The sequence below is a fragment of the Lagopus leucura genome, unplaced genomic scaffold, assembly GCF_019238085.1.
Source record: "Lagopus leucura isolate 7727_CA_CO unplaced genomic scaffold, USGS_WTPT01 Super-Scaffold_100002, whole genome shotgun sequence".
NCBI lineage: Eukaryota > Metazoa > Chordata > Aves > Galliformes > Phasianidae > Lagopus > Lagopus leucura.
The window spans coordinates 73230566-73250161 of NW_024962263.1; the positions used below are offsets into that span (position 1 = coordinate 73230566).

General features: G+C 36.1%; 1 protein-coding gene across 10 annotated transcripts in view; it reads left to right on the forward strand.

Moving 5' to 3' along the window:
- The window catches only part of OXR1 (oxidation resistance 1), a 241077-nt gene that overhangs the window by 203253 nt on the left and 18228 nt on the right, over positions 1–19596 (forward strand). For all 10 annotated transcript variants that reach the window (XM_042869630.1, XM_042869625.1, XM_042869624.1 and 7 more), the window contains 3 exons: positions 2021–2808; positions 5910–6078; positions 8973–9135. In XM_042869630.1, coding sequence (XP_042725564.1) covers positions 2021–2808; positions 5910–6078; positions 8973–9135 — 1120 coding nt within the window. The remainder of the gene's footprint in view (positions 1–2020; positions 2809–5909; positions 6079–8972; positions 9136–19596) is intronic.

Here is a 19596-nt window from a genome sequence, read left to right on the forward strand (position 1 = left end):
CATATAGTGCAGGTAATGAAGTTAAGATACAAGTAACTTTTTCAATCTAATTATTTGGATAAGAAGATTGCAGTTGTGAAACAAGTCTTTTTTTCCCCAGCCTATTTGGTTTCTTAATGACTTAAATTGGATACATGACTTTACCTTATATACACTGCAGGTGTTTTACTTCTATAGTACGTGTGTTTTCTGTTTTGTTTTGCCTCTAATATAAATGCATGTGAAATGAGAAAACATACTTGATAAGTCATATTTCATTTGCAATCTTACATGCTTATCATTCCATCAACTTTATAAACTATTAAATAGGAAGCTAATTTAGCATTTTTTCACTTCCAGCTCTTCTATACCTTAAATTCATGAAAATCTGAGGCATATCTGTAAAGTTTTGGGAAAATGAAATTCAAATTTCTGATTGATAGCTATAGATAATTCTGACAAGACCTTTAATGTCAGTATCTGAGCTAGCACAGTCTTAACATCAACCTCACATTGAACCTTGAGTAAAAGAATGTGGATGTTTTGTGAACATCCTATATTTCAATGATGTCTCAGTGAAATCAGTAACTCAAATTAAAAGTTCTGTTGAGATGTGAAATGGAGCTATCCTTTTTCAGGATGGGGAGGTTGGTGGCCCTGCCTGTGGTGGGGGGTTGGAGCTTGATGATCCTTGAGGTCCACCCAACCATTCTGTGATTCTTAAGTGTTTGAGACTAATGGGAGATCTAATGTGCTTCGTAGCCAGGGATCTGCATTTTAGAACTCAAGTCAAAAATATGCTTAAAGATGACATTATTTATGAAGGTTGTGTACTGCTAAAACTTCGACAGTTTTTTTTTTTTATGAATTCTGATGTAGATAAAGTTGAGCAAGTTCACAGCCTACTTCTCATTTTCTAAAACCTGGAGATTTTGAGTTGACTTAATTCTGAAGGCAATTTTGAATAGGATAATTTCCCCCATGGGAAATAAATCCTTACACATGTGCTTTTGTCTTTCTCCTTGTCAACACCTGATGTCTGTTATTCAGAATGTTGAGTTGCAGCAACTAGTTCAGGATTTATTTTGCTTAACAGTGATAATCTGAGTTAGATACCTGATTTTAGCTTGGTGGCCTTCCAGTACTTTGAAGGGAGCATATAAACAGGAGGGGGAACGGCTGTTTATGAGGGTAGATAGTGATAGGACAAGGGCGAATGCTCTTAAACTGAGACAGGGGAGATTTAGGTTGCATATTAGAAGGAAGTTTTTCACACAGAGGGTGGTGACACAATGGAACAGGTTGCCCAAGGAGGTTGTGGATGTCCCATCCCTGGAGGCATTAAGGCTAGGCTGGATGTGGCTCTGGGCAGCCTGATGTGGTGATTGGTGTCCCTGCGCACAGCAGAAGAGTTGAAACTCTGTGATCATTGTGGTCCTTTTCAACCCAAGCAATTCTATGAGCATATTAATCACTGTTTATTTTCTAGAGGCAGAATGGTAAGATCTTGATAAAACACACCATGATGGTTCCTGTTGTTTTATGTTGACTAGTTGAGGTAAGGTTAGACTAAATGACTTCTGCATTGTCTTACCAGGGAGCTGGGTGTAAAGTTGATGCTAAGTGGAACAGATGTTCAGAGATACATTTTTTGATAGTTAAACCTTTGAAGATTGTGGAAGATATCTGCTTCTAGAGATGAGGGTTGTGTGGGGTTTGTCAACCCCTTCTGCCACCCTCCATTTCTTTTGTTTTACACTTTAAGAATCTCACATGAATTCTCTGGTTTCAGAAGATCTTTTCTTTGCTGAAGTAATGTGAAATTTGGGAGTTGCATCTATGTTGTACTGTCAAAAGGTCTGCCATAAGATTGCTATTAAATATTATGCAAGCATACTTACACATATTTCTTACTGCTGATGTTTGCTGGAAAATTTTTTTTATACTAAAATATGTATTTTTTTAATATTTAGTAAAACTAAAGAAAAAAAGCTTGACATAAAAGTCACCTGCTATCGTAATGTCCTTGCTTGCTCAACAGAGATGTAGAACAGCTGTCTGTGAGGGAACTTTGCCACTCCAAGAAAGCTGCAAAGAGCAATACAGAAGAAATGAATTCCAGGATTGGGGATACAGGCAATGACAGCGCTAGCACTGCTCCGAGGAGTACAGAGGAGTCTCTTTCAGAAGATGTGTTCACAGAATCAGAACTCTCTCCAATACGTGAGGAACTTGTTTCTTCAGATGAGCTTCGACAAGACAAATCTTCGGGGGCATCATCAGAATCTGTCCAAACAGTAAACCAAACTAGTGCAGAATGTTTAACAACCATTTTGGACTTGAAAGAAGCTGGCAGTGACTTAAAATCTAGTGTTGAAATGCTTGTGAATGTTAAACAGTTAGATACCCACAGCGTGGGTTCAGAAGGTGCAGAGATGTCTGTAAAGAGTGGACAAGAATCTAGTGAAAGCATGGAGAACAGCTTTCAGCAGTCTTTGCAAGGATCGCATGTTAGTGAAGAATGTGACAAAGAGACACCAGTGAGCAAAGATCAAGACTCCACGCTAGGAAAAGAGTCAGAGAGTAAGATGAGAGAGGAATGTCCACATTGTGAAGGTACCACAGACTCTAAAAAGTTAGAGCCAACTAGGAAGGGAAACACAGAGAAAGAGCAAGCTCAAGACTCTGAGGCAGAAGTTGAGGAACTTCGCAAACTCTGGAAGTCCCATACTATGCAACAAACCAAACAGCAAAGAGAAAATATGCAGCAGGATTCACAAAAAGATATTAGTCAGAAAACTGTGACTTCAGGAGATGGGCAATCAGAAGGTGAGCCAGTATTTATGGATATGGTGTTAGCCTTCATATGTGCTCTTGAGAATTGGCTTTACTTTCCACTCCATGGAACACATCCCCATATATAGCTTATTTTTCACCAGTGTGCAAATTTATCTACCCATTCTTACATAAACCAGTGGAAAGATATTGCTTAGGAAACTGATAATGTGGGTACCTTTACCAACCCTTTTCCTTACCATGGTTATTTTTATTTAAATTGGTATCATTTTGTAGGGGAAATTTCAACAAACATGCGATTAGATCCATGATGATTAGGTCACTATAGAGCTCAGAATCAAAAATGTTCATTAGTAGTCACCTAACTGTTGCTTAGATTTTAGTTTTAGACTTGGTGTATTTGTGTATGAGTGAATTTCAAGGAGTGCCGTTAAACTCACTTGTGTCTTGTATACCTTGTTAAGTTTTATGTTTTGAGCAGCAAACACTGGAGGTTTAACGCAGCACAGAGGCTTAAATTGGTCTTAGAAGATTCACTAATATTCTGTATTACATTCATGCTGACAAGATCAAGGCTGAACACAGGAAAAACATTTCTCAAAGCAAATAGGAGCAAGGTGGTAAAAATAATGTGTGAAACTAGGATCATTCGGTTTACAGGAGTGGCCTTACTCTTCTGTGAAGATGAATCCCTAGGATTGTTAATCAAAAGTTAGCTTAAAGCTTAAGAGATTTAATTTCTATTTATTTTAAAGTAATAGTTCAGAGGTGATTCTTCATGTATTATCTCTTTTTACAAAATTCTTTGTTACTTTCTGATGCTCTATCATCTTACTAACAAAACTAATCATTTGAATTGTGTAGTATTTTCAGACCTCTAAAGAAAACATAATTTTAATATGTCACATGCTAAGAGAGTATGGTTGAAGAGATTATGGAGGTCAACTTGTTTTCTTTCATAACTGAAATCGGAGATTGTATTGAGTGATTCAGACTTCTTTCTTTTTCTCCCCCAGTTAAGAAAGTAACTGTATGTTGAATTTGGAGCAGTTTTACAGTAGCATCATTATGTAATAGGTTTGGTTTTGTATCTTAAATAATTAAGGAAGCTGTCTAGCCAAAATGTTAGGTAACTAGTTGCTGGTTATGACTAAAAAAAAAAAAAAAAAAAAAAAAAGAACACAAATATACTCTGCCACTGTAGCTGCTTTTCTTACAACTAAGTATTACCTGTGGTTCAGCAATATTGAATACTTTTGTCGTGGTTTTTTTTCTCCTGAAGATTCTCATTTGGTGATACTGTAAGCTTTTCATACAGAATGAACTGTGCAGTCACAGTGCTTGCGGGGGAAAAATGTCTCAGAAACATAAGTATAGAAGTTGGCCTTATGGAGGCCATTGTGCATTTCCTGTTGGCTGCATATATTGCCTTACCAAATTTACTGTTTTATTTGCATTCATTAATTTCTATTTCATAGTCTAGATAGAAATTTCATGCAATTTGTACTAGTTTCATCTATAAGCAATTTTAGATAAAAATCAGAGTAAGAGGATGGATCTGTTCCTTAACTTGTAAGTCAGCAAACACTAAATTTCAGACACCTGTTAGCAGTAGATTATCTCATTAAAAGATTGACACCATAAATATGTCCAATCTATTGATCTCAAATTCTGAATTAGTCCTATAGGAGTTTTTTTTATCATTGTCACCTAAGTAGCTGCCTTGTTTACTGAACGTAGCAAGGACTTAAATTTCTGCTCTTCTGTGGGATTTTTGAGCATCTAGGATTTGCAAACTGTCATTTGTTGTTTGCTAAAATTAAATGTTTTTCAGTTAGAAATTAATGATGTGTTAGTTGTTCTGAATGTTGAACAAGTGATACATAATAACCAACACTTTGTAGTAGCTAAAAAGGCCTCCGAATTTTTGTAACTCATGTATTCTTCCTTGTTTCTTTGTGATGCTCTAAAATTAACAACTAGAAACTAGTTGTAGGTGGTGCCTTAAAAAATTATAATGATCAGAGTTCCTTACACAGTGACAGAGTTCACACTCAAATTCAGTGGAACAGCTGGGTCTTGTGTGTATTTAAATCATACAATTATCTTTTGGTTTTTGTGCAAAAATAATTCTAAAATATTACTGAAAATTAAGTACATGTTAAGTAACGGTGCAGTTTTATAAACTTTATGGTGAAAATCAGACTGAGAAAGCATACTGTTGAGATGTTTGTAGATCAAAAGGTGATGTTTGCTGTATGAGTATTCTGCATGGTCATTGAAGGTAGACTGCAACTGTAAATAGCAGGTGAGTCTTTTAGAGAACTGAAACACATATGCACATGTAACACCAACGTTATGCTACATCACTTTGTGCTTATAGCTGATTATCAGAACTCTGAAAACTTCCATTTTTTTCTTCCCTCCTTCAAAAAGCTTTTTCTTATGGATGGCACATATGTCATAGGATTTGGGTGACTGATCTCTCAAAGAAACAATTTTGAGAAGGTTTCTTCCTTAACCCTATGCTGACTTGACAGTCCCAACCTTGAGAACAGTTCTTGAACAAAACTCATAGCAATAGCAGAAAGAATCCCATGCTGCAAATTCTGGTATGCTTTATCGTGAAGGGATGGTCATACATCTGAAACATTTGAAATGGCTAACAAAATAAATTCATCTTTGTTGTTCAACAGCATTGCTAGAATTTATCTTCCTTGTAGGAGAAGCAAATAGCAGATATGTCTGGCATATGTACTTATTTAACATTGTCATCTTTGGCATGAGTATGGTATGTCTTCAAGTGTGAGCTACTCCTGAATCAGTGCTGAGGGAATATGCATTGAGAGTATCTTCTGAAATACTTTTAAGCATGGTTGAATGATCAACTTAATGTGAACTGAGGTCAGAAGCAGAATTATTTCTAATGTCCAGATATGCTGTGCTGTGAAGTTAGTTCTGCTAATGATACATCTTAACAACAAAAAAGATTGCAGTATTTACCTGCCCTTATATTACCTCATCTCTTATTACCTGTGCTTACTCATTCTACTTACTATGTATAGGAAATTAGCTAGTCATTCTGTTAAGCAATATTGTATGTTGTAGGTAGCTTAATTTTTCTTTACTAATAGGTTCTTCCCTTACGAAAGAAAAACGAAGACATCGATCTCACAAGTTTTTGTGTCTCAAGGTTGGAAAACCTATGAGAAAAACATTCGTCTCACAAGCAAGTGCATCAATGCAACAATATGCTCAGAGGGATAAAAAACATGAATATTGGTTTGCTGTTCCTCAAGAAAGGTAAGAAGGAGGTGGACTTGTAGGTCTTCCACATCATTCCTCCCCCTGCTCTGTTCTAAAGTCTTTACTGACTGTGCATAAAGAAACAGAAAAGTCCCAACAGTCCAGGATGTTCTGTGATTCTGTAATACTGATTATTGGTTTGTACTGAATACCTCGTTACCATATCAGAGCTTTGCGTAGTTACTTGCAGGTTGGGTCAGTACTCCCTGTAACAAGTAAATAATGAAAGAAAGATTAAATTAAGTGAGATCTTGTGTAAGAAGCGAGTTTTGCAGGGAATGCTTCGTCATTGTCTGTGCTTCATACTGCTTGGAAAAAATAGTTGTCTTGAGCTCTGAATTAAAAAACAAGTATTCCATCTAGTTCTTCTGTACAAAGTGCAGCACAGGGTGTTTTTGTTTTGTTCCCTTCCTCCCTGCCTCCTCAAGAAGCAGCTTAAACACATCCACTAGAAATATGTTTAAATGAAATGTCCATGTTCCCTCGCTGGTAGTGTTGAATTTTTTTGAATGATCTTTTGGTAGTAAACTAACTTATTTTTAACATGAAAACGTGTGTTTTTTTCTTCCCCCCCCTATGATATTGTAATTACTTTTAAACAAGGAGCTTAAAAACTAAAATACAACCCAAACCAAAAAAAAATCTGTCAGATATAGCCTTGTATAAATACCTACACAGAATGATCAAGTCACTTTTCCATCTTTTCTTTTGAGCTGAATGGCATAGAATGTCCAGTTGGGGCACTGCAGTTGAGGACAGATATGGAGCAATTGGAGAGAGTCCAGAGGAAAGCAGCAAGACTAATTAGAAAGTGTAACATATAAGGAAAATTAGAAGTAAGTGGGGTTCTTTAATCTAAAGGAGAAAAGATTTGATTACAAACATGAAACTCATTTCATACATAAGTTGGCTGCAACAGGAAAGGCAATAGTCCTCTGTGAATGGAGGAATATAACAGACTAAAATGCCATTTAAAAAAAAAAAAAAATTGCATTTTCCACCAGTAAGAACTGAGTCTATGCAAATCCTGGTTTTAAGGGTTCATCTTGCAACCCTTCAACAGAGAAAGTACAATTTCTTCGCACAAATGTCTGTCCTAACAGTTCTGGTATAGCTATTCTTGTCTGGGACACATGGCCTCTTACAGTTACATCCAACTTTATTTTTCTTGTTCTATTCATATTACACTTCATTTAAAGGCAGTCTTTTTATTTATAACAATGATCAACTGATGAAGACAATTATTCTCTCAAGTTCATTTTTTTAGTATAGCAGTGCAAATACTTACCTTCAGCATAAAGCAGAACTTACAGCATATTTCAAAAGTAGTAGTTCTTAGCTTACAGTTTATAGTCATTACCAGGGAGATCAGATAAATGATCTCTCTCTAACTTCTTGGCACATTACTAGTCTGGTTATTTACCTTAAATGTCCTCTGGCTTTACAGGTCTCGTTGTAGTGGGTTTTTTTTCATAATATAATGTTAAACCAACTTGCTGAGCACTGCACTGGATGGATCAAAATAATTAGCATCAATTCAATTTTCTTTCACCTAGTGATAAGAAAGAAAATAAGCTTATCAGGAAAGAAATATCATAAAATTCATAAATATAATTTTTATTTGCTTTTTTAGCTGCTGTAACAGTTGGTTTTAAAGCTCTTTTGAAATAAATCTGACTTTTGATCTTCTAAAAACCTACAAGAACCTGGAAAATTAAATTAATAGCTCTGTGTGTGAGGTACTTGAAGCTGCTTTTTCTGTCTTAGAAGTTACCAAGCCTTATGCATCTGAAATTATTTGTTCTGTTAGTTTACTTTTTCATTATTTTCCTTTATCATTGTTACCTAGAGACCTTAGTTTTAAAGAGTGCTGACTTTGAATAACTGATCCTCATCCTAAACCTTCTAAACAAATGCACAGGCAAACAATTGTTGCAGTTGTGTAAAACTTTGCTGCACTGTATCTTTGGCTGTTTTTTGAGTATTCTGTTTTACAAAGATTAAGTAAGGGGGGGAAATGCAAGTGTTGTTCTTCATGCTAATGTGCAGATTGACTGTTTAGTGAGAGATGTAGGAACATGCAAATTCTATAAGTAACTTATGCTATACAATTTTACCTTTCGAAGCTGTCATTCCATGATGAAGAGATACTACTGGGTTCATTGTGCATCCTTTTCTGTTCACATACAGGAAGTAATTAAACAGCATAGACTGACCCCTGTTAGGGGTTGTAAACTACTTATGAAAATTTGGGCATTTTGGTTTTTTTTTTTCCAAACTGGAAAATGGTACCATTTGTGGCAGATAACTTAAAAGATGGTAATTTAAGTGTTGAGTACTTACTGCAGTACTACAGATAAACTAAAAACCAGCCTATTGTCTAGTTATGTGCTTGCACATTTTTTAGGCTTATTGCCTCACATATGTAGTGATTTTCATGGTCTGTATACTTTGATACCTGACTTGGGAGTGCTGAGCTATTTCTCAGGGGCAGGGAAAACAGGCATGTTGTAAAATTTTTTGCAGTCCTATGTACTTAACTGTCCATGTACTTCTAAATTAAAATTTAAAATGTAATGCTCCATTTTGGTTTTGAAAGTTGTTTCAGTTGGAAACAGAACATTCCAATGGTTGAAGGACTGTGCTTGTGTATGAGAACACAGCTAGTCATTGCCAACTTGCTTCTTTTTTCCTCCATTTTCATACAATTAAAAGCAAGCAAATAACAATAACCTACAATAGTATAATGGTTAGTTTTTTTACAAGTGTAATCTAGTAAAATTTAGTAAAACAAAGTACCTCATGTTAAAATAAAAATAGGGTTTTATAATTGCGTAGCCCTGAAGTTTACCGTGTTTTTTTTCTTTTGTGTTGTTACTTGATTTCTCTAGGACAGATCACCTGTATGTCTTCTTTATCCAGTGGAGTCCAGAGCTATATGCAGAAGATACTGGGGAATCTCTTCAAGAGCCTGGATTTATAGTTGTAAAAAAGAAGGAAGAACCTGAAACTACTGAAGAATCTACTACTGAAGATGCTGCTAAAGAGTGGGAGGTAAGAAAGAACAGTGTCAAAAACACAAAACTAGTATTTTAATAATATTCTTATGAAAATAAACATTTTCGTAATAAGAAGTACAAAGTGATGTACTTCTGTCTGCTTACTGTAATCATTATTGCTTAATTTATACCATCCTGATGCTTTGCTCTAACATGAGGTCAGGCAACATTTCACGGTTGAAGTCCATTTTGTCTGAGGCAAATTAAGTGAATAAAAATAAAAACCTCACACTACAATGTGATTACAGCAGAGAAGGTTTAACATTGAAGCAGACTTAATTTTCAGTCTAACTGACGTTCTGATGATACGTATTTCTTTATTATGCATTTGTCTAAAAACATTGGTAAGCCTCAAAACTTAGTGAGGAAAATTAATCTATTAATGAAATGCTTTTCCAATAACCCAGTAAAGAACTTCTCAACTATTGTAACCTTTCAATACATAAATAAGATGCATGGATTTTAGTAATATACTATAAATGAAGCTATTTTCAATGAACGCATCTTGTGCGAATCTGTGTCCACTGTGTTTCTATGGACATATCTTTACATGTCTGTAGTTGTTTCTTAATGTACATACAGTAAAAACATTTGTAGTCTTGTGCATTCAAGTGTCGGTCAGAAATTGTGGTTCTTATCAAATTGTTTAAGTATCCAATCAGCAGTGATTGCTTTGAGTCTCAGGACAGCAATTGCAGTATCTGACTGTAAGCTGGATTTTTTTTTTTTTAATTTTCCTGTTGGAGACTACTGAAACTGAACATCTCCATTCTTGTGTTTTATGTAATGTGAAGAAGCTTTAAAAATGGCCACGGCCTCTTTATAGGTAATAGTTTTCTTAGCCTCAGAAGTTAGAACATTAGTAGAATTCTTAATTCAAATGTGTCACTTAGCTGAAGTATTAGGCTGGTGTTACAGCTGATGGACTATGTGGAGGATTTTGCTGAGATACTGATATAAATACATTGCTGATGAATCTTGAGACTTTCAGGTTTTGTCTTGCTCAAGTACTGTTACTACTAATACATGTTTTGATATTAACTCTAGCTCAAAGCCCTTTTGATGCTTTAAAGCTTTGCTTTTTGGGACACAGGGATTGGACTGGCAACTGACCAATTTTATTAAGGCACAATCTCTCAATGAACTTTTTGATAACAGGATGTTAATAGAAGTACAGAACCATTTCCAGAGAAAGTAGGGCAAGTTTTTCTTCAGGATTAAGCTTACAATGTGCTAGGATTTATCTGTGAAGCTGCTAGAGGCAGTCTTCTCCTGAAGTGTTAGTCACCATAAAATGAAGTCATCCCTTCAGCTTTTATTTAGATCTCCTCTGGAAACAATTGTAGACTGTACTTAAAAATGCTATTATTCCTATTTGTGGCGTGTGGAGATTATCTGAAATGTGGTTCACATAATCTAATCCAGGAAACAATTGGGAAAAACAATATTGAAATGTTTGACACTACCGGGTGATTCAACCTGTTATTTACAAATGAATTGCAGTGCTTTTAAAATGTGTGTGCTACAAAGTACAAGCAGACAGAATAATAGTCAGCAGACAAAATTGTGGCTGCTGTTATGCCCATTATTTCCCACTACTGGTTTGTTCTGTTTCGTTTTTTTTTTTTCTTTTTTTAATGCATTTCCTTTCTATAACCTACCAAACTTTTTCTCCCAGCTCTTGATCCTGATTTCATCCAAGGTAACAGGAGAACAATATCATTGACACTTCAGTAGAGCTGGGTTGTTCTTTTTTTATGGACATAGACTTGAAGAATAATTGCCTTCTTCAGAATACGTGGTAGGAAAGCTTGGAGTAGAAAGAAAATGGAAAATAAAAGCTTTATGTACAAATATATGACAAAGCACTATTGATCTTTTTTCTGAAAGAGGAAGCTAGTGGAGTAGTTTTCTGAAGGTAATATCTCCGCTGTTGTCTTGTGGTACTCCAAAAGTAGAGACAGTGAAGAGGATTAATGGTTAACCTAGATGTTTGCAGCTGTGCTTTGAGAGAGTCGTGATTGTCTGATAGTCTTGTATTGACACATCCAGGTGCAGCTTTTTTAGTGAGAGACTTTAAGGAATTACTGTGATTTTTGTTTGTTCAGTAGAAAAAGAATTAATGGAAAAAGGAAAGCAAAGACCTTAACATAAACAGCGTGTGGAAATGTGTGCTTTCTTCTGCAGTCTGTATGGTTTGGTTGCCATGGAGTAAGTTAGCAGGTACAACTTCTGCTGATGTACTGGCAAGAGGATCAAGACTCCTGCCATCAGATAAACACTACTTTCATCAAATATGAAATATTGAGAAGTTAAAAGTATTTCAGAAAAAAAGCCTGTGCTCTTAAGTCTTTGGTTCTTTGGGGTATTATCCTCATCTTCTTTTGCATTCAAGTGAATTTGTAGCATTCATCAGGGAAGAGAATGTTTGGTTGTTCTGGCGAGTCTTGCTGCAGTCTGTACTGAGTTGGTTGGGGTTGTAAGACATTCCTACATGAAATGGCAGTATTTTGAGATTAACTAGACGAAGGAAAAAATGGAAAACAAGTGTGTACATAGAGGTTTTTTTTAACACGTTAAGAGTGTAGTACAGAGTTGTTTATGTTCTACTGAACCTGTGCACTCATAAAGATGCATCTTGCAAAACCTGCTAATGAATATTTTTCTTCAGAAGTTGAGCATAAATAGGGCCCTGTTCAAACCTTTTGAGAGTCAGTGGGTCCTTTCTGGGGAGAATGGTCAACTGCAAAGAATATTCAGAGTAGTGTATCTAGATCTGTACTCAGAGGAAGTTGCTGTCTTCCAAGAACTTAAAGCAAGGGAAAGGTGTTGGAGAGGAGACAATGAAAATTACTGTGTAAGAATGCATAATGGAGAAATGATGTAATTTGTGCTTTCCTATGTTTTTTTAATATCAATTTTTGTATGTCCTGTTTGTCTTATTGAAGTACTAATTGATCTCTTCAGAGAATTTTAGATTTGATTGTAGAATAAATCAAAACTCTACTGAGGTGAGATTCCACAATTAAGTGCCTTTATTAGGTGAGGTAACACTAAATTAAGTGTCATGCAATGTTGGAAATACGATTTTTCAGCATAAATCCTATATCTGGTCATCAATTAGGATGCTGACAGGAAAAATGGAATTATTCAGTATGGACAGAGCTAAATTCTGAGACAGAGCTAATTTCTGAGACATCCAAGAGGTTCTGAGCAGTTTTGATGACATCAGTTAAAGAAATATGTTTTTTATTAAGTATTTTAATAGAAGTAAACAGAAGAATTATTCTGTCTTGAAACAGTTAATTGTATGAAGTACTGATTCCTCCTTTCCCTTTGCACTTCCCCTTGTCATCTAATCTTATTGCAGTTTTCCATGATTGAGTCATACTTCAGATCTGCATGAATCTTAAATAATGATCCATAAGAATGCTGAGAACAGGAAGCTCATTGTCTTAGGACCTGCAAGCTAGTCTTAAAGTAGTTGGAAGCTGAACTGTTACAATGGTATCCATTAGTGTATCTGTTGTTTGGTAACACAGAAAGCCAGATTGTTTTGAAGCTGACTTGAAGTCTGCTTCCCAAGTGAAGCAAAGCTGATAGATGTTTGCAGCCAATTTTCCCAGTTTCCTGAATCATTAACAAAAGAGTTTTCAGAAATTCAGTTTGTTTTTAAGGAAAAATGAATGTCACAGAATAAAGTCTCCAAGTGAAGAAAAAGCAGAAGGATTTTCAGGATTAGGATATTGGATATAGATGTGAAGTTCTTTACTTGATCTGGATGGTAGCCTGTGACATTACTGTAGTAAAATGGGCCTATCAGTGAACATTGCTGTCTCTCCTTACAAAAACTTAGGGCTTACTTATACTTAATAGTATGTTTTTTATGAATTTATTTCCGTTCTCTGTTCTCTATTTTCTAAATAAAGCACCCGCTTGCCATGTCTTACAGCACAATGACCACACCACATTTTAAGATGTATGTCAGAGGAGATAATGCAGATCAGCAGAAAGCAGGAAGTCTGGAAGGTGTAGAGTTGTTGATATTAGAAATGTTGTCTCTTAATCAACTAACAAATACATGCCATACTGACTTTTTTTATATTATGTGCTATTTTGAAATCATTAGATCTTTGTCATTAAGTAACAATTAATGGGTTTCGCTCTTGGTCTGGGCAGTGAAATTCTTATGAATTTCTGTGATTGAAGAGAAACTGGCAGCAATTAACATAATGCAGTGCCTTTCATAGAAACTGGTCACTTGTTCTTTCTTTTGTATTTAACTCAGATAATGTAGAAATCTGAACTTTTGTGGTTAGGGTATTTCTTGCTTTACTCAAGTTGTTTTCTCTACTTAATCTGCTCTGAAACTATTTTTGAATGTGTGTATTTTGAATACATGGAGCTATTCTCCTGTAGCTGGAATCCTGAACGTGAAATTGTAACTGATGGTTATTTCATGCATTTGAACTGAGATAGTCCTTGTGATAGGAATTGAAGCTGAATCATACGATTAAGAATCTTAACTGTAGTATAGAGACTCCTAATGGATTTCAAAGTGCCTCTGGAAATGCAGAAACTTTTGTGGATAAGAAAATGCCTTTATTTTTTTACAAACTGTTGAAAGAAAGGGTAACTTAAATTAGATTTCCTTTCTTAAGGAAGTGTTATCAGCCAGCAAGGCGCTGTGCCAGTCAGTGCTGTACAGTGTACCCTAGAAGCTGGCTATGGTACTGCTGAGTGTTTCTTGCAGGCAGACCAGAGTTAATCACAGTCTCACTTCAGTCTTCAGCTTCTTCCTCTACGTACCAGCAGAAGTTGTTGCAACAAGGGTGTTCAAACATCCAAAAATACCTGAAATGTTGTTTATAGGCTGAGACATCATTATTTCTAAACTTGACACATTTTCCAAATTTACGCGAAAGGCTTTTCATACAAAATAGTTGGTCTACTTCTTATTGAGAGGTCTGATATCTTTTTCAGAATCTCTGCAGCAGAGAGGTGAAAGAAGTGTGCTCCCAATTTTGTAGATCTTGACAACTTGTGTGTTTGCAGATTTAATATGCAGGATATACATCTCTCATCAGATTTGTCTTCCTAAGCCCAAAACAAAAAAACAGCAGTATTGATAATTCTAGTGTTGCTTTCAGTTAGATTATAGCAGTGTATATGGAAGCTTTGCTATTTTAACTGCTGCTTGAGTGAGCTTTCAGTCTTTACTTTTTTCTTTTGGACTCTTTCATGATAGAAGTTATTACAGTCTGGGAAACATGTCTATTAGATTTAATAAGTAGCAACCTCATCTCTTTAAGAATGCATTCAAATAAGTACATACATCACTGAACATGAAACCAGTGTCAGTGTTTATTATTCATGTTTGTTCCCAGAAAAGACAACACAGCAGTGTAAAAACAACCTTTCTTCTCATCTGGCAAAAATGCAGATGGCCAGTAAATTGCAGTGAAGACACTTAAGCAATACAGTGTGGTTCCTGTGATTTGTTTTCCTCACCTTTTAGGATTGCTTCTGAAATTAGAGGATTAAATTTTAGAAACAGTCTCATTTTGCACAGTGCCTCAGTTTTCCTAGGAGAGACATTTGTAGCTTTTTGTCATAGAACTTGAGTACCTACAAAGCTGCATATACAAGTAGTTTTAAAACAGAGTAATTTCTCCCAAAAGCACATTTGGGCATCTCTGGACTGACTTCCCTCCTGTAAGAGGAAAAGAGCAGGAGAAATACTTAGTTACTAAGGTGATACCATTCAAAAGTATAGACCTGATCCAGGTCTATAAATATCTAAGGTGTGGGGGGCAGAATGGCAAGGCCGGACTCTTTTCAGTGGTGAGTGGAGACAGGACAAGGGGAAACGGCTGGAAACTGCAGCATAGGAAGTTCCGCACAAATGTGAGCAAGAACTTCTTTACAGTGAGGTGACGGAGCACTGGAACAGGCTGCCCAGGGAGGTGGTGGAGTCTCCTTCTCTGGAGATGTTCAAGACCTGCCTGGATGCCTACCTGTGCGACCTGCTGTAGGGAACCTGCTTTGGCAGGGGGGTTGGACTCGATGATCTCTGGAGGTCCCTTCCAACCCCTACAATTCTGTGATTCTGTGATTCTGTGAAAAGTGTATGCATATTACATATAAGGATTGTAGAATTCAATTTCTATCTCTTTGGTATCAGGATGTTGTTAGTTACAAAATGAAACAGAATAATGCTGTCTAACCAAATTGCAAAGGTATTTCACACCCTACATCCTGTTTTTCTCAGTGTGCTGCTCATCCTGTTTTTTGCTTGCGGTTTTGTAAGCTGATAACTTTGAATGTTGCATGGCCAATGTATAAATTCATTTGAGGGAAAACAAAACATCTCATAAATTGCGTTGGTTTGTACTTTTTCTTTCTCTTTTAAAGACAGATTAATTTATTAGAAAAAATGTATAACTGTTGTTAAAAAGGCCTTGTGTGTTTCTGCCTTGAATGTTAATTGTGTAGAGATCTTGCTTAGCTACGAACTAGTAATGGCACTAACAAGTCTATCATTTGATACAAGTAGATGCATTTTGTTGTGTTCTGTTGTCTGGGTAGTAAATAGGTTGATGCTCCTAAATGTGTGCTGCAGATACATTGGGTCTGAGCCGCTTTTCCTTATCTGTGGATTCTCTTTAATTATGAATTTCTCTGGCAAGGCATGTATCAACTAGCAAAAAGATGCAAGGTTCTGATTCAATTGAACAGATTAGCAGTAAAACCCAGAAATGCACCAAAAGATAAAAGAACAGTTTATTTTGTCTTTAATTAGAGAATGCTCCTGGGGTTGAGATTCTTAGATGAGCTCTTTTCCTCTAATAGAAATTTATCTTCTAGCCGTGGGGGAGGGGGGAGGAGGTGGGGGGAGGGGGAATGAAGGAGCAGAATGAAGGTCATTCACAAGACAAAGCATTTTGTCACTTCTGTGACTGCACTGCTTCACAGTGATGCCCGGACTCTTGTTACCTGCTTTGTACACGCCTTCCCCTTCCAGTGTACTCCCAGCTGTAGAGCAGCTACCAGCTGATGGCCAGAGCTGCTGGAAGGCTGAACATCAAAACAAGGTCAGCAGGCAGACTGATTTGGAAAAGTCTCTGGTGCATTTACTCCTGTTAAACTTCGTAATTGTATTTAGGTGAGAAAGTAAGCTTTCAGATCTCACCAAGCAAGTTCATTGCTCCTGTTTTTCTTTTGAGCAAGATGTAAAAATCCTTTTGAGAAGCTCTTGGTTGGAGCTGCTCTCATTTCAAGAGGAACTAGAAACATTCAAACATACAACATTTAAGTTATTTTAATTATTTTAGATTTAGAAAAAGAAAAGTAGGAAAGTTCTAAAATCAAAACTGTGATGGCGTGCATTTATAGGCTCTTCCTCTGGTTTTGAAGAAGCAATGTGTTAGCTAGGGTTTGGGAGGAATTTATTGTGTTATTTTCGTAAGGGAAACAAAGCTAAGGGGGAGTTACTTCTGTGATTAGCTTTCTCTTTTGCCTCAGATACATTTCATCAGGCATTTTGAAAGAAAGAAATGGATAGTATGCAGACAATCTAAGCTTGGCCTAGTGGATTTATTTCTTGCAGATTTTCTTATATGTATTGCAGTTTTTTTTTAACATGAAACAGTTTTAATTCAGTCTGTACAGTGTGTTTGTTGCTTTATCCTTAGGCATTAGCTCTCTTAGTGATTTAAAAAACAGTAAATGAGGTTTTATTTGAATCTTACACACCCAAATACCGTATGAGTTCTTCTGTAATGGCAGGTTTGAATGTCCCAGTAATTTAAATAATAATAATAATAATAAAATAACGCTCTTCCTAGTAGTTTTCGTAAGTTGGAACAAAGTCTCTAAAGAGTTACAGTTACCAGTTCCTAAGAAACATTTTTTTTTTTTTTTTTTGAGAAAGAGAAACATCCATCTGAATTGTATTAACAGGGAACCCCATATAATGAGGTATTTCAGAGTGTGCTTTGCTGTATAGTTAAGTGTGAGTTCTGCTATTGTTTTCCTCAGCTTAGCGTTCTTGCTTTTAGATCAGAGCAGCTGCACAAGTGATCGATGTGTTAATGCTGTGCTGCTGTCTGCTGCTGCCTTTGCTTGTTCACTATTTTTTCCTAGGACTAGGAGAGCTGAGGTAGAGAAGGGGGAATAAAGCCTGCAAATGCTCCTGCAAGGAAACTCTCAAAGGAATGCTTTAAGTATTACAGCTGAACACACCTATTTAAACATCCTTAAAGGAAAATAAATTAAAACACAATTCCAGAAAAAATAAGAATTTAGCATCTAGAATACTTTAAAACCTTCAGAAATTTACTACTTATTAAACTTTAACCAGTGTTGGAACACCAAGAGAAAACTGACCGTTTGTATGTACTTGTGAACAATAGTAAGACAAACTTATTTTAATACTGAATGTGAATTTGTTGCTGGTAGAATTTGTTAATAATGAGTGGTGGTGTCACAATTTCATAAGCAGCTGCTAATTTAGTATTTCTGAGCATTGTGTACAAAAAAAAAACTAAGTTCTGTATCTTTAAATATTTTAGCCTTTAACAAACTCGTTCTCTGCAACCACCCTTGAATACAGGAAACCTTTCTTTTTCTGTACCGTCATCATTTGGGATGCGACTCCCCTACTGTACACTTGCTCATTTGTTCCCTGCCATGTCAGTCAAACCTGCATCTAGCAGCCTATCCTGTCACCATTGTGGGGCTCTGTCCGTGCCTGGAACTGACTGCAGGTAGAGAGAATGCTTTCAAACATCTTCTAATCATTCTTTTGTCTCTTTTTAGAAGGGAAATGGCTCATCTCTGGCATGTAAAAAAGGGAAGAAAGCATAAGCTAGTTAATCATAAATATGGTCCGGTAATTTTTAGTGTAGTGCATTTGTTATTTCATTCTCATATTGTGCTGGTGCATAGACAGTTTCTGAAAGTTTAAATTTAGAATGTGTAAACAGGATATGAAGTCAGATATTCACTGTTTTTGAGTGCATAATTTATCAGGTGCATAGTTTAATTGCTGATATTCCACTGATACTAGATGACGAATTACTTTGAAAGTTAGGGGACTATAGCAGTTTTAATGCTGGTAGGTTGTGGTGTTTTCTTCACTTCTGGACTAATACATCCTATATCAACAAAATCTTGGTTTGTAGCTCAATACATTTATTTGTAATTTGCATTAGCATTTAAGAGTAGAAGTATAAATCCAAGCTGCTCTTGCTGTATAGTTTCTTAGGAGTTATTCAGCTGTGTTTCTGCTGATGCTTCTGACTTCATGGTATTGTGTACTGGCTGTACTTGCGTCTGTAACAAAGGGAGGGGGGAAAGGCAGAACACTGTTCTGATACTTCATTAGATTTATGGTAGTAACCATATATTTTTCTGTATTGTTTTGTCCAGGAAGGCTTAAATTTGCAGTAGAATATAAAAAAAATAATTGTCAGACTTGCAGAACAGTAATGTCTTGGGGAAAGGGAGGAAGCAATCTTGATAATTTACTTGTGCTTTATGAGCTGGCAGACCTGGAAGAATATTATTTTTCTAATTATTTTTAATTCAGAGTGAGAGGTTTTTTTGCTATCTGTGTAAGAGTTGGAGATGCACATTTCTGGTGTGTGTATCTTCTAAATATAGAGATACACATGCATCTTTTTTTTCTTTTAATATTGAAGTAGTATACCCCGTTGCAAGTATTCCCTTTTGTGTTAGCCAAAGTCACATATGCTAACGAAAGCATAGCACATTCATGCAAAAGTGATAATCAACTCCTCCAGAGAGTTTGATCAATGTGAGAGCCTGACCTATAGGAAGGCTCAATTTTGAGGATCTTCTCTGCTGGGAGAGTTGTAGAGAGCAATTTTCTCTTACATAAAACAAAGTTGGTAAGAAAAAAAGGATGTAGAAATAACTAGGGGGAAGAATATTCTAATGCTACTATGTTGACAAGAGATGCTGTATTTTTTTATTTTTGTTGTTATTTTCCTCTGGTGAAAGGTCATGATGCTAATATGTCAGTGTAACCTTAAAAAACGAGAAGAATTGCAGCCATTGCTTGTGTTATGCAAGACAGTGGAAAGCATATTAAACTGGCAAAAATATGAAGCTTTGTCTAAATGTTTCATCAGTGTTCTTTTGAAGCTCAGATGAAAGCTTAGCTGACATGAAATTAACATAGTTGCTGGACCAAATGGAATTACATGTGTCAAGTAAATACACTTTTATTAGGCATAAATCGCTCTGGTATGTTTACCCAGGACACCTTTGCTATAGGTGGTAGAGTAAATGCTTCTTGATGCTTTCTCACAGAAATCCAAAAGCGATCAAAATCTCAGTGGCTATCCAAGGCATTTTGCTCCCGCGTCAAAATGCCAGTGATAAGTTTGCTTCCTAGTTTGTCTGGTTTTCATCGTGAACTTATTTCATA